This window comes from Vombatus ursinus, unplaced genomic scaffold (genome assembly GCF_900497805.2).
Source record: "Vombatus ursinus unplaced genomic scaffold, bare-nosed wombat genome assembly UNPS02014779.1, whole genome shotgun sequence".
In the NCBI taxonomy this organism is placed as follows: domain Eukaryota; kingdom Metazoa; phylum Chordata; class Mammalia; order Diprotodontia; family Vombatidae; genus Vombatus; species Vombatus ursinus.
In genome coordinates, this window is record NW_020954557.1 from 46,556,687 (window position 1) to 46,573,181 (window position 16,495).

The window sequence follows — 16,495 nt, forward strand, 5'->3', positions numbered from 1 at the left end:
TAGATGCTAGATCATCATCCCCATTTTACGCTTGAAGAAATTGACTTTCCCATGGCATCTTGTCACTACATTTTGTTTTGTTTTGCAAAATATTTTTAAATAAAAATATGAGATTTACATTAACAAATATCAGTAATATTAATAAATGTAACCAACATAAACAAAAGCTTTTTAAAAAATTTAGAGTATAAAGGGGTCCTCAATCTTTTTTTTTTTTTTTTTGCTTTCTGGTGAGGCAATCGGTGTTAAGTGACTTGCCCAGCGTCACACAGCTAGTAAGTGTCAAGTGTCTGAGGCCAGATTTGAACTCAGGTCCTCCTGACTCTAGAGCTAATGATTGGTGCTATATCCACCACAGCTGTATCCACCTAGCTTCACCATACTTAATCATTTTTAACAGGGCAAACTGGAACAGACCAAAAAATTTGAGAACCATTAAACTACGTCATTTTGCTTCTTTCTGGTCCTCAATTTACTTATTTACAGAATAATGGCAGAAGACTGAAGTGATCTTTAAGGTCCCTTCTGGCTAAATATATTGTTCTATGGCCTATTTTTTATTATTAAACACTGATCCTTGCTCAGGAGTCTCAATAACACCATTCAATCCTGGCCCAGGTTTCTTTAGGTCATTAGAGCAGAACGAATTCTCTGCTTTACATATATACCTTCAGAGACATAACAGTCCCCACCAGTTGGAATGAATCTACTTTTAAAAATATTAAAAATATATCACAATCATATATGAAAACAGAAAGCTGGGGCTCTCCTTTTGACTAAGATGAATCCCCAAGCTTTCCTATTACCCTGGATGGCAGAGGAAGAGAAGTACCTGGCAAGACTCCCAGGGGCAATGGACCTAGAATGCATTATGTGAGGAATACTAAAGAAGTGTATTTATACTGTATTGCTCCTTACTTCTTTTCTGTTTGATTGTCATGGTATTTTGTGCTCCTAGGGAGAACTCTGTATACATGATGTAAGTAGGTGATTTGCAGAATACAAAATGGAGATTGAAGTTTTAAGAAGGAAGTTGGTGGCATTGGTGAATGAATAAATCCAGGGTGAATTTTGTTGACAAAATGGGAATGTAAAGTTTAATGTTTTTGATTATTATATACATGGCCATGCTAATCTATTAGACAAGATCCACTTGGGAATACAGTTTTGTACATTGCTCTGGACAAATGTTGGACAAGGAAGTGTTACTGGTCTCCAGCCCAGGAAAGACAATTACTGACTGCTCTTCTTTAACCACAGAGGCTGTAATATATGTGATAATGGAACCTTTTTTTTTTTTTAATCATAGTTTATGTTCATGTTCAATAGTACACGGAACCTTTGTTTTTGCCAGTCTTCTTCTACCAATACAAATCACAACTTTCCTATAACTTGTAATCCTAATTTGGGAGTTAAATAAGAGAAGTTAAGTAACTTGTCAATGGTCACACGGCTAGCATATGTGTCAGGCGGGATCTGAACCCAAGTCTGACTGACTTCCAATCCAACATTGTATCCATTATACCATGCTTATATAATCATATATAAATAAGGATTTAAAAAGATTAAACATTGCACCTACACAGCTTGTTTTATAACTCTGGACTTTTCCAAGAGGTATTCAGAAATTTTTGCCCCCATTACAGCTCCTGTTGGTGTGAACATCATTTCCAGATACTTCCCAAAACGACTCGAGTTGTCATTGATGGCAGTACAGGCATTGCCAAATGCTTCCACTAAGGGGTTCACCTGGAGTATTTTCTCTCTCAGAGCCCGGTTGTTGGCCTATACACAACAGAGAAAGGGCATGAAGAACTTCCAAAATAAATACACTTGCTATGTTCACTCCCGGCCCCTGTCCACTTCAATTCTCCTTATGACGTGGGAAGGAGGGCTCCAAATGTGTTAGTAGCAGCTAGTGGTAGAGAATGACTTTCAAGACAAGAATCCCCAAGCAGAAAGCACTGTCCTCCATAGAATTATAGGGCTGGGAGGCAGTCACACCTTAAACAATCCCAACAGATGAAAGACATAGAATACAGGGAAAACCTTCCTTAGGAATCTAGTGTTTAACAAACCCTTTACCATTAGGAAATTCTTCCTCAGATTTAACCCAAACTCCCACTATGGCAGGGAAGAGAAGTACCTGGCAAGAGGAAGAGAAGTACCTGGCAAGACTACCAGGGGCAGTGGATCTAAAATGCATTATGTGAGGAATACTAAAGAAGCGTATTTATATTCTTCTTGGATCTGCAGGTGGCTATATATTTTATTAAGCCTTCAACTATCTGAAGACCATTGTTTTTAAGGACACTTTTCACCATCTTGAAACCAGGCTGAAAAATTCCTATTCCTTCAATATCCCCCCAAATACCTTATTTTTCCATTGTTTAAGTCATCCCTGGGACATTACCCCTAACACTGTCCTGATACTTTTGCCACTTGTACTTCCTGATGTTTTTGTTTAAAATTTGAAAAATTTAATTGCATATAATGAAGCTCATGTGGCCCATCTTTTCTACTACATGGGAGAAGGTGGTATGTCATTAACCAAAGGGGACACATTAACAGAAGAATCAATCAACAAAGTTGGGTTTTTTTTTGCATAAGTAAGAATAAGTATTGTGCATTTTTTTCTTTACAAAATACTTGATCTGCAATACCTTCTTATCACTATATTACCTTTCCCAGGAAGGTCAAATGCTGGACAATCAGATGGGCACTTTCTGTCTTCCCAGAACCACTCTCTCCACTGATGATAATGCACTGATACAGTAAACAGAAGGTCAAGTAGAAAACTCAGAGTATAATCAACAAAAGTGGATGTTCAACTATGATTTCTGTATAGAATCAAGTCAGCACTATTTGATAAATAGCACACATCTATTTTCGTTAATCCATTATGCAAATCATAATTCCAAAAACTCTAAATGACAAAAAAACAATTCAAAGCAGAGGAAAAGTATAAGAGTAGGGAGACATTTCAAGGATAAGGAGTTAAACTAGGCTCAGTTGAGTAATGAAATGCTTAAGAGAAGAGGTGTTAAACATGCAATCAGCCAATGTGGCCAGAACCAGATTAAAATATAAATGGGAAATATTTATCAAAATAAATTAAAATATAATGGAATGTAGATAATGTTAATATAAGGTTTTCTAAGTCATTATGTTACCCACAGGAATCTTTATGTAATAATAATTCTTATTATAATAACTAACATTAAATAGTACTTACTATGTGCCAGGTACTGTGCTAAGCACTTTATAATTATTAATCTCATTTGATTCTCACAAAAATCCTGGTAGGTAGGTGCTATTCTCTCTTTAAAAAAATTCAGGGATACAAAGTTTTAAAAACAAATGTTAAAAATAGTTTTCACATGCAACTGGGAAATAAGATATATAGGCAATGGGGTATAGAAATCTATCCTACTCTACAGGAAAATAGAAGGGAAAGGAGATAAAAGAAGGGGGGGGAGATAGAAGTGAGGTCAGATTAGGGAAAGGGGTATTCAGAATGCATGCCGCCTTAGGGTGGGGGAGGGACAAGATTGGGAGAAAATTTGGAACTCAAAATCTTGTAGAAGTGAATGTTGAAAACTAAAAAAAAAAATAAATAAAATTAAAAAACATTAAAAAAAGATTTAATTCCACTTTTCATCTGAATGCTGTGAAATTATGATTTTAAACTATCACTATTAGAGACTTTTGTCATTATGATTAAAATAAACTATCAAGCAAAAAAAAAATTCAGGGACACATCACATTTTAATTCCACAGCTTCAGTCCCCATTTTACAGATGAGGAAACTGCGAAAAACAGAGGTTGAGTGACTTGCCCAGGGTCCCACAGCTAGTAAGTGTCTGAGGCTGGATTTGAATTTGTGTCTTCTTGATTCCAAACCCAGTACTGTATGCACTGTGCTGCCTAGCTGCCCAGTTCAGTTGTCCCCATTTCTGTTTGAACTGGACATCACAACTCTAGAAGATTAAGGAAATGGATCAATCTCTAGTAAGAATATGATTTTACATCCTTGGACAATCTCTACACTTAGAAATTCTTGCCACCCTTCCCCCTTTGAAATCTCTGAAAGTTCCACATGTGGTAAGAATCTGACCAAGGATGCCTTGCTGTCTCTAAAACTAACTGAATGTAATTCTTGCACAATGTGGTTTCCCTGGACACAGCCTCATCCTGCTGTTCAACAAACCTGAAAATCTTAAAGAAGCTAGCTATCCTTCAGCCTGACCTCAAACACAGGGAAAATTATTCTCTCCTTAAAAAAAAAAAGTGCAGGAATCCATCACATTCTAATGTCACAGCTTCAAACTCAGCTCTCAGGGAAAAGGAAAGTAAAGTCAAGGGTGGTCAGAGGTTGACTTTTTCACAGCTGTGACGTTGAATGTGTCACTACTGTAAATGGAAAGCCCATAAAATTAAAATAGATGGTCTGTCTGTTCTTAACCAGCCAATAGTTGAAGGTTAGTACAGCACTTTTCCAATTCCATAATCATTTATCAGCAGCCACGTTAATAGGAGTGGTCACTGTTAACCATGTAAGAAAAAAAAAAAGCCCTATCATAACAATCCTAAGATTTTAAAAAGAAATAATTCAGTTTATATGGTGGTACATCACATTCTTATTGCAATCATTGTTATATAATTGGATTTGTGTTGCTCTGTGTCCTCATTATATTCCTATTAGACATGACCTTACTATACTGTGCCAAGGGAAATGAATATTCTTTGTGTTAATGTTTCATATTTCCTAGGAAGTGTTTTCATGTTCTCTGCTCCTATGACCTTTCCAGTAGTGCTGGATTTGACTGGGTGACAGCTTTGTTTGCTGTGTTCTGTCATTAACTGGGATGGAAGGCTCTCTGGACAATGGGTAAGTGGCAAAGGGAATGCTGAATAGAAAGAGGCAGGGCAGGTCAACATGCTCCTGCAGACAGTGCCAGGAATAAGGACGTATGAAGTCTTACCTGGTCTTTGCTGAAAGTTACCATGCCTTGGTAAGCAGCATCTGCTGAGGCAAATATGTGGGGGGGATTTGAGGACCGTTTCACACCATGATACAGCTTGGAAAACTGCAGAAAGGAAAAAGTATGTTATAAAGAGGAATGAACACTGACCCTTAGAGTCAGAGGGCATGGGTTCAAATCTTGCCTCTGATACTGCCTGTGTGACCTTGGGCAAATCACTTAACCTCCTAAGCCTCAATTTTCTCATCTGTAAAATCTATAGATCTCATTCTCACTAAATCTATAATTCTCTATGACAATGCATCTTTACCCAAATCTTGAAATTTAATAATCTACAACATGATGCCCGAGGCAGCTAGGTGGCACAGGGGATACAGTGCTGGGCTCAGAGTCATGAAGACCTGAGTTCAAATCCTGACAGATATATTCTAGCTGAGTGACTCTAGGCAATTCATTTAACCTCCATTTGCCTCAGTTTTCTCCACTGTAAAATAGGAATAATAACAGCACCTATTTCCCAGGCTTATTGTCAGGATCAAATGAGATTACATTTGTAAAGTACTTAACACAGTTCCTGGCACATAGTAGGTGCTTAATAAATACTCTCCCCCCTGTTTGCATAGCCAGACTTTAGGAGTCTATGTCAGTTTGGTGGAAGGCCTCTACTCCCTAGTTGAGAGGCCCAGGGATGTGTGCCTGGTCTTGTATTGTCCTTTGTCAAAGGCTTTTTTTTCTAATCATGTGGTTTGGGATGTTTCATTTTTTAATATGATTAATTATGTTGACTGTTTTCCTAGTGTTGACCCAGCCTTGCAACCATGGCCTAAGTCCCACTTAGTTATAAGGAATGATTTTTTGGATTAGTCCCTATAATCCATAAGACATAATTTTGTTTAAAATTTTTGAGTAAATATTCATTAACGAAAAAAATACTTTTTCCCTTCACCTCTCCCACATTTGGAAAAGATCTAAAGTCATTTACTAAAATATCTGTTTTAAAAGTCACCATGACACCTAAGATGCAGAGATCCAGTTTAAGAGGCAACAGCTACAATTTGCAGTATGCATTCTTTAAGAAGCTATAAATAAAAGCTGTACTTTTTCTTCCTACCAGGTTTTCTTTGTTGATTTTCGAATTCAACAGGCTAAAGGAATAATACAGACCTTGAGGTATCTCTTACCTGTGGGGAGTATATGCTGAGATTTTGAAAGGGGTTTAGGGCTATTAAGATGTCTCCAACATAAGTATAAATCTGTAAGTCTGCGTAACGTTTTTGTAGCTGGTGAATAATTGTATCCTGAAAAGAATAAGATATTTTAAGTGGAAAATTAAGTATATTGTTTTCTGGTTAAGATAGAGTCTATGAGAAGTATTGAACTTACTTTCATAATTCTACAATTCTCTTATTCTGCTAGTTAAAAACAAATGTATTGTTTTCCCCCCAAACACTTATCGGTATACATGTTGTAACTGCCCCAGAATGTAGGTTGCTTGAGGTCAGGGAATTTCTTTTGTCTATTTATGCTCAGTGCCTAGCATAGAATCTTGCACACCATAGTAGGCTCTAAATAAATGCTTGATTTATTTAAATGGATTATTGGCATGAATGATATTTTTTTCTCAAAGACAAAGTTGCCAAATTAAATCCAAAAGTTATTTTCCTTATGATAGACGTTCACTAAAAAAAAAAAAAAAGAAAGGAAGAATGAATTTGAAAGGCTTTCACATGCTTTGGACTTCATAACAGATTCTGAAATAACCAGGGCGGTTTCTTTTTTTTTCCTTTTTCTCCCTTCCTTCCTTTTCCTTTTTTCTAACTTGCTGTGCCTGATTAAAACTTTCCACTTAGAATTTTATTTAATAGGAAATTCCTGTTGATTAAGCACACACAAAGGAAGAACTTTATTTCACATTGCATTCTACTTCCAATTTATGTTGTGGGGATGGAGAATTCAAACACTTCTTTATCATACTTCAGCGATTTAGGCATTAGAGTTAAGGTTCCTCAGAGCTAGAAGAGGCAGGTCTCTTGCAATTAACAGCTCTATTAAACATGCATATTTTATAGAGGGTTTATCACACTTTTCATTCTAGAATTCGAGCTATGCTAAGCTTAATTTTCCCCTAAATATATGATTCTTCTTTAAGAGGAGGAAACAACAATCCTGATTTTCAAGGATAAGTTGCAAATTTTATAAAACAGAAAATAATTTCAGTGGATGTCATCCATCATTCAGGCCTACAACAAAATGGGATTTATTGAAACCACTTTTTTCTTAATCACTCCATAGAATATAAATGAATGCATAATATAAGATCATAATCACAGTGCCTACTTATTCCCTCAGCTTCACGCCAAGGCTACAAATAATTAACTTTGACGTGACTTTAGTAGAAGGAAGCCTTCAGTAGGAATGAAAAATGAATTCATAGGAAATAATGTCAACAAGCTTGAGAATTCTCTCTCTCAGGGCACCATACCTCATCCAGAACCTCCAGATTGACCAAATCATCATCCAGGGAACATTTTTCAGGAGCTTCCACATGATAAGGTCTTCTGGTATACATTGTTTCGTTCCTGTGAATTTGCAGCAAAGCACAAAGTGTTTATACAATAAACTAGATGTCTCACAAGAAGAAAGCATTCCTTCCAGATGGCAAACACAGCGGCCAAAAGTCTTATCTTAATGTACTCTGAGAGAAGGGCTTTGTTAAAACAGCGGACACTAAAGCTGCCAGTCTCTAGCCAAACTGCTCCTCACTCACGGTATTCTCCACCTTGCATCACTGTGCCTTTCTACAGGTCATTCGCCATGCCGCCATTGCACTTCTGCCTGCCCGTCACCTCAGGAAGTCCTCCTTCTTTCTTTAAGATACAATTCAGACACCATCTTCTACAAGAAGCTGTTCCTGATTTCACTCAACTGCTGATGATCTCTCTCTCAGGGAGGCTTGGACTTAAATACTGTGTGTGTGTGTGTGTGTGTGTGCACGCACACGTGTGTACGTATGTATGTATGTAGGTAGGTGAATATTTATGTCATATATATCTTTATATGTACTCGTCTCCCCTATTAGAGGGATGAAGGGATAGGTAGATGGATGGATGGATGGAGAGAGAGAGACAGAGAGAGAGAGAGAGAGAAGCAGACAAACTTAATTCAATGGGCTGCTCATTCAAGTGCATGCTTAATTCTGGGCAATATGCGTTGTTCATCCATTTTGTTTTTCCACTATAGATGTAAGAAATGACTAAATAACTGAGGATCTCATTGAGGAGCCCCTAGAGAGTTCTTAAGCTCAGTACAACCCACAAAACATTATCCTGAAAAGGAGTATTTCTCCAAAGCATTTTACCATTTTGTAGGCTTTAAAGCATACTTCCAGGGCTTTTGTGAGCCTCAAGAGGAATAATGCCAGCTAGAATCATTACTATTATAATAAATACGGAAATGGCTCACCTTTTTTGGTAGGAGGGGGAGGGAACTCTACAAAGGGTAGTTAGGTGGCACAGTGGATAGAGGACTGCTGGGCCTGGAGTCAGGAAGACCTGAGTTCCAGTAGAACCTCAGACACTAGCCAGCTGTATGACCCTGGACAAGTCACTTAACCCTGTTTGCCTCAGTTTCTTCATCTGTAAAATGAGCTGGAGAAAGAAATGGCAAACCACTCCAGTATCTTTGCCAAAAAAGCCCCACATAGGGTCACAAAGAGTCAGACACGACTGAAATGAATGAACAACTGCAATGAATATAATCCGTGATAGACACTGACAATACCTTCCATATGTATGCATTCCTGTCTAATGCCTCACTTGATGTTAATTTTTAGTGTATCATTGGACAAAGGTATCTCTTTCGTGACTAAAGAAACTTATATGAGTTTAACATATGTATAAGAGATATTTGTTTAGGTGAGCCTTTAAGGCTACATTTTATTCTGCTGAATCAAATGCTACTTGGTTTGCTTTGAAGGTTTGGGAGAAATCAATGAACAAGAGATTACAGCAGGGTCGTATATTTGAAGCATCACTCCAACAGTGATGTGACTGGGAAGGTGATAATCTGATTCAGAAAAGTCTTCTCCAAAAGACTACCCGTTCTCCTTCAATGTTTTCATCAGAAACAGCCTTGATGTGTGGTCAGACTACTCTCATAAAGATTTTATAGAGGCAAGAAAGTAGGTGTGTAATTCAGTAGTTCCTATCTTTTTGGTGATATTTTAGAGGTAATAAAATGGTATTTTCCATTTTTTTGGAATCTTTCATTCTTGGATATTTTGAAAATTGATAAATAGACCCATGGAATTATGGGATTTAGAATTTAAAGGGACCTTTGAGATCAAGTCCAACTCCCTAACACTACAGATGAGGAAACTGAGACCTACTTTGTACAAAGAAATGTTCATTTTATTTGGTATTTATGTTCAGAATATTTAAAAATAAATTTAAAAAATTACATTGCTGCCAACATGAATTTCTTTTCTACGAATTTGATCAGATGTCCCAGATCTTTCCAACTTAATCTTCTTTAGTGAAATTAATACTTCTTAAATTAGTTTTTTTGGGTACTGAAGTAGTAAAATTCAAAGGATGGTTCCATTATTATTGCTAATGAGAATACTATATGTCACTATAAATGGTAATAGATCTGATCCATTTAATGACTATCTGTAATACCTCCAGTTTCATCTGCAAATGTTCTCAGGATGATCTAACTTATCTTGTCTTATACCAAGTTTTCTAGAGTTCCATATTTCCCTCCATTGATCCTGTGAGAAAACATTGTTTGGAATCTTCAATTTTCTTTCTTTTTAACATTTTGCAAATGTTGTCTAAATCAGGGCTGCCTTGTTGCTAGGGTCCTCCACTTGCCAAGGAGAACCAGTTTTTGCTTCCTGAGGAGAAGGAAGCATCTTTTGGTCTTTTCATTATGGTCATTCTTTTGCAGCAGGTTCTCCAAGAAATGGTGCTAGTCATAATCAATGTCTTTATATTTACCTAGTTCCCATATTTTGGAGTTGACAGCTCATTTACTCAATTCAATAAATATTTATTAAGCATTTACTATGTGCCAGGCACTGTACTAAATGCAAAGATACAAAAGATAGTCCCTGCCCTCCAGGAGCTTACAATCTAATGAGGGAAACAACATGCCAACTAATATATACAAAGCAAGTTACATATAGGATAATAGCAAATAATTAATAGAGGTAAAGTACCGGAATTAAGAGGAGATGGGGATGGCTTCCTGTAGGAGGTGAGATTTTAGTTGGGACTTAAGGGAAACCAAGGAGGTCAGAGATGGAGTGTTGGGTTGGAATGGTATAAATTAATAGCACATCTTTTCATCTTTATCATTTTCTTTCCTATTGGAATTTTATTTTGAACTTTGCTTTAACCAGTCATTCATCTCATTATACTCAGAAAACTGACTCTGAAATTACTCTTATGTTGTTATACAAGCATATCTATTAAGGCCTCCTACTTCTCTTAAAATATTAAGAAAGTATGCTTATTCTGAAATCCTTGGACTTATCTGAATGAAGAAAAACCCTATTAGTACTTAAATATCAAGGAAACAATGTCCTGCATAGACATCTCCTTCCTCTATTTCCACCTCTATCCCCTTATCAAAGGCCTAAACATTTTCTAAAAGGAAACTTGATCAGAGTTCAGAAAGGAACCTTGAACTCCCTGAAAATCAATGTGGGTGATGATTAGAAGATCAGTATTATCCCTGGATTAATCTAATTAAGAGGCCTACTTCTTTCTCCAAAAAGATTGAATGGTTTTAGGAAAATGATTCTTCAGGGTGCCCTGACATTTAATATTATTAAATTATAGTATATGTATTATTATGTTATTATCTTAAGTAAATCCAAAACTCTAAAATTAAACTTTATATCTTTGTTTTGCCTTTCAATAGAATTTTTGTTTGTTTCACTGTCACTACAGAAATGTAGCTTAGACAGAGAGATTTTTAATAAGCAAGTGAAACTACATATTTGGATTTCTTCTTTTCTAAGCAACTGTGTGTGGATTGGTAATGAATAACTTTATCTCTGAATCTAGAGTTCAAAATTGTGCCAAAGTCATGAATTTTTCTTTCAAACTGATAGCCAGTTATTTTCCGTATATTAAAATAATTTCTTTTTTTAAAGGACAGTGTTCATTGGACACCAAGTCTAGGGTCTTCTAATTGGCTCCTTAAAGAAGTTACTTATGATATGTAGGCAATAGGCTTCTGAGCAGTCCATTAATCTTTGGATTCATTTTTCAATCCTGAATCATATTTTCCAACATTGTTTTTGTTTTGGAGTTTTTTTGCCTTCTTTCATATCAAAGTCAGAAAGTATTAATGTATGTGTTGACTTGTTTTTGCTTGTTATAGTCTTTATAGAATATTTCTACTTGTTACAATTATTTTCATGGTTGTTTGCCTATGCTCATCAATAAATGATTATGGAATGAAATGGAAAAGCATTTATTAAGTACTTCTACTTGGTGAAGAAGATATTCAAACAGATATATATGTGTACACATATATACATACCTATATATATATATATATATATACACACACACACACACACACATATATATATATATGATCATTAGAAGAGAAAGGGGAAAAAACAACAGGAGAATTAGTCAAGATTTCCCACAGGAGATGGTATTAAAGGCACAGAAGAAGTAGAAAATAGAATTTGCGAAGGTGATTATTGTGAAATCAGCTTGGAAAGGTGTAGGATGATAGAATAAAAGATTTAGAGCTGGAAGACACCTCAGAGACCACTTGACACAACCCCTGCAGTTAGAAGGGGTTATATGTAATTTATAAGGGTTGTATATAATAAGAAACTGACGCTGAGAGAAGCTGAATGACTTGTGCAAGGTCACACAGGTAGTAAGTGTGACAGAGGGCCCTCTAATTCCAAAATTAGTGGGTAGAGCCCCGGGTAGAGCCAAATTATAAAGGGCTTTAAATGCCAAGATGAAGAGTTGGTATTTCATCTCAGAAGCAATAGGACCCACTGAGCTTTCTTGAGCGGCAATATGGTCAGACTTGTGCTCTAGAGAGATTATTTTGGCAGCATGTGAGATGCTTTGGAGGCTGTTGCAATAATCTAAGTGAGAAGGGATTGAGGGACTGGATGATGGAGGTGTCTGTATGAGTAGAGAGAAGAGGATAGATGCAACAGATATTCTAGTGGTAGAATTAAAAAGATAACAATGATCAGAGCTCACATTATTATTAATAATCATAATGGCAATAATAAAAATAAATACTCAAAGGTTGAGTAGTGTCCTTTAAAAAGTTTTGTTGTTGCCTTTTCTTTTTTGCACCACAATACATTCTCTGATATATACTCCTCCCAACACTCAAACCCTTCCTTGTAACAAAGAAAAACAGGTAAACAAGATTGACCAACAAAAATATCCCTTTTGACAGTGAATGTAATTTCCATCATCTGCCCCCCATAATCTGTATATATTGTTTTCCCAGTTTTAGATTTGTTCTGTATCAGTATACACAAATCTTTTCTGATTTTTTCATATTCATCATTTCTTACATTGTAATAGTATTATTCCATTACATTCATTCAGTCTTTGCACATACTTAGTTTTCAAGATTTTGCTACCACAAAACAATCCAAAAACATTCTACAAATATTTTGGCACCCTTCTTTTTGTCTATGGTCAAATTAGGGTATATACCTAGTAGCAGGATTGCTGGACCAAAGTGTATGAATGTTTTTGTTATTTTTTTTTTGCATGATTCCAAACTGTTTTCCAGAATGACTTGACCAATGCAAAGCTCCATCGATAATATATTAATATACCTTTCTTCTCATAGACCCTTCAGCATTGTGTAGTTCTGTATTTTATCACCTTTTTCAACTTGATTGTTGAAAGTAAAAGCCACAGAGTTGTTTTAATTTACTGTTTTAGTGATTTGGAGCATATTCTCAGATGGTTGCTGATAGTATTTACTCTTTGGAATATTGTTCATATACTTTGACCTCTTATCTATTGAGGAATGGTTCTTCGGAAAATTTGTGTTAATTCCTACATATCTTGGATATCAGATTTTTAAAATGGATATGTGATCCAAAGCTTTCTCGCTTTTGAGAGTTTTTCTTCTTATTCAAGCTGCATTGATTTCATTCTTGCAAATGCTTTTTAAAAACTTTATATAAGGGAAGTTGATTATTTTATTTATCACAATCATCTTAATATATTGCTCATTTACAAATTCTGACCATGACCACCAATCTGAGAGGTACTTATTTCTTTTGTTTTTTCCATTTCTTTTTTCAGGATATGATCATTTGTATTTAAGTATCCATTATTATTGAATATAATATAAAATATAGATCTAGATTTATTTTATGCCAAATTGCTTTTGAATATTTCCAGCTATTTTTATTAAATAGGGAGTCCTTCTTTAGCAGTTTATATTCTTAGGCTCTTCAAAGACTCGGCTACTGTGTTTGGTTGCTTCTGTATTTTGCTGATCTAATCTGTTGCACTCACCTAATTTTAAAAAATTTTTAGCTAATACCAAATGATTGTGATAATGAGTAGTGACTTTTTTTCAACAACATGATGGAAAAATAGGCAACTAACTGGGAGAACATGGAAAGCATCCTCTCCAGGGACAGAAATTACATGTTATAATCACCTCGGAAGAGGAAACACAGCCATTGCCTGGCTCTCCTCATCCTGCCTTTCATAACAATCACCATCAGAGCATCAGAGAAGGACACCCACTGAGCTACAGCTCTACCCTACTGGGTGACATTTAGCTCTGATCCTCGGTGACAGGTTCTGACAGATTGCTTTTGCATGAGTTACCATGTAGAAAGTTGGAGTCATATGATTAAATTCTCCTAACCAATGATGCACACTGTTACAGACAGCAGGGAGGGAGGACAGCAGTGGTACACTCAGAAGCTCTGCATACTGAGTCATACATTTTGAATTTAAAGGCATTTTGCAAAGAAAATATACACGTTATTTTTTGCCATTTCTTTAGCTGTCAAATTATGGTTTTGTAACCCAGCTTCTGTGGTAGACCCAGCAATACCACTCTTGCTTTAGGGATAGGATTCCGGGGGGCAATGACATGTTTCAGGAATCCTGTGGGAATGGAAAGGGTATTGGAGTAAAGTTCCAGATCTGTAATACTGTTTTTCAAACTGGACGACCTTGGTTAAATCACTTGCCCTATCATTGTTCTCATTGGCAAAAGGCTGGATTTGGTATCTTAGATGACCCTCCTACTTGTAGTAGCCTGTGATGTGCTTGCCTACCCAGTTACAGAGTTGGGTACCCAAATGTTGCCTTTCATAACCAGTCCCCTTTCTCTCTTCTAGTCTTCTTATTCTCCTCCATGGCCTTCTTGATATTCCTCACATACAAATGCTCCATCCCCAACTCTAGGCATTTTCATGGTTTTCCTCTATGCTTGGAATGTTCTCCCTCCTCATCTCCACCCCTAGCTTCTCCAACTTCCCTTAAGTCTCAGTTAAAGTCCAACATTCTGCAATAAATCCTTCATAATAGGGGCAGTTACGTGGTAGAGTGGATAGAGCAACTGACCCTGGAGTCAGGAGGACCTGAGTTCAAATCTGTCCTCAGACTCTTACTAGCTGTGTGACCCTGGGCAAGTCATTTAACTCTGATTGCCTCAAAAAAAAAAAAAGAAAAAAGAAAAAGAAAGAAAGAAGGAAACCCTTCATAAGCTTAATGTCTTCCTTCCAAGACAATGCCCAGTTTATTCAGTTTAATCTTGTTTATGCATAGTTGTTTATATGATATCTTATTCATTAGCCTGTGAGTTCCTAAAAAAGTAGAGATGGATTTTTACCTTTCTTCCTATCCCCAATGCTTAGCACAGTGTCTGACTTATTACAAGTGCTTAATAAATGCTAGCTGACTGCCTGTAGAATTTGACTTCTTTACTATGAGAATAAGGAGTACTTATTATGGTATATATTCTCACCATCCAAATGGGCAAAACCATCCTTCCCTGAAGATAGGGCTGTCACCAAGGAATGTCCCCTGGTAGGGAATGTGCTAAGAATAACTGACTACCTCATGAAATGAGCAGTGACCCTTATTTTCAGTTGTGCTACCTTTAAGGGCCACAAATTCCAGGAGTGAGATGAACTCTCTTAAAGTTCTCTAGTTTATATACCGGCATGTGCTGCATGCAGGACCAGAGATAGGCAGGAAGGAGTTATGCATATCCTAAGTGGGAGAAGAGAATATTCTATCCTAGACTTCTCTCAAACCTATAATTAAAAATCCTAGCACCCACAGCAAAATCAGTTATCATATATGTATGAATAGGTGTGTGTCAGACAATCAAAAAGCATTTATTAAGTGCTTACTATTTGCCAAACCCTGTACTAAGTGTTGGAAATACAAATACAAGTAAAAAGAAAGCCAGTGCCTGCCCTCTAGGAGCTTGCCTTCTAAGGGGAGAAGACAACACATGAAAGGGGAGCCACAAAGCAGAGGTGAGGAAGGCAGTACCTGCAATGAGGAATGTCTGTTCTGGGGTCCTTCCCCAAAATGGAGGTTCCTGGAAGAACTCACTAATGGGAGAAGAGTTCTGTAAAAGCAGAATCAAGAAGCAAACTAGGCATGGAAGCTAAGTCCGGAGAATGTGTATATGTGCGTTATGTATGCACGTGTGTGTGTGCACATGCATATGTGACTGTGTGTTTGAAAGGAAGGATGGAACCATTGTCTACGAAATAAATTGGAGATAGATGTAGCAATTGATGACATTAAGGAACTGTTGGGGGCGGGGAATGCAGAGTCCAAAAGGAGCAAGCAATGGGGTAAAGAAGACTGTGAGCCAGCTACCCAACTTATTGAGGAGGAGGAAGAAAGATCTGAAGATCCATAGAAGACAGCAACAAGAATCTAGACAGGATACATAAAACTCTAAGGGAAAAAAGGTGTTGAGTCGTGGTAGTGGAGGAAGAGTCTGAAAATGGCAGAGGGAAGAAAGGTATATGCCAAATCTTCACCTCACCCTGGGCATAAGAGTGTAGGAGAAAAGGAACAGCCAGCCTTAGATCAGGTACCAAGAAATGCGATGCCTTAAGGAGAAATTTAGATTTCAGCGAGTGCTGGAGAATGAAAGGAAGAGATCTAGGATTATAAGTCACATATTTTCAGTTCTTCCAGGAACCTCCATTTTGGGGAAGGACCCCAGAACAGACTTTTATAGATGAGTAAACTGAGGCCCAGAGAGATGAAGTAACTTGTCTAAGGCCACAAAGGTCCTCTGACTCTAAAGTCAGAAATCTTGCTCATGTGTAATAATCATGGAGGTTTCTAAAGGGTGCAATAGAAATGAAGGAAAAATAGAGGGTAAGTTTACTATGGAAGTAGCATTAGGGGGAGACAGAATGGAAGCAGCTCGTGTGGCCAACACTGATCATCTTCACAGCTGATCCTATCAGCTGATTGATCTCTGATTTTGGG

The 16,495-nt window shown here is 36.9% G+C and overlaps 1 protein-coding gene across 1 annotated transcript in view; it reads right to left on the minus strand.

Annotated features, from left to right (window-relative positions):
• MYO3B (myosin IIIB) overlaps positions 1-16,495 on the minus strand; it is a 628,721-nt gene that overhangs the window by 390,649 nt on the left and 221,577 nt on the right. Inside the window, exons 10-14 of the mRNA XM_027865702.1 lie at positions 7,468-7,564; positions 6,167-6,283; positions 4,986-5,090; positions 2,683-2,766; positions 1,583-1,785 (exon numbers count right to left, since the gene is read on the minus strand). Coding sequence (XP_027721503.1) covers positions 1,583-1,785; positions 2,683-2,766; positions 4,986-5,090; positions 6,167-6,283; positions 7,468-7,564 — 606 coding nt within the window. The remainder of the gene's footprint in view (positions 1-1,582; positions 1,786-2,682; positions 2,767-4,985; positions 5,091-6,166; positions 6,284-7,467; positions 7,565-16,495) is intronic.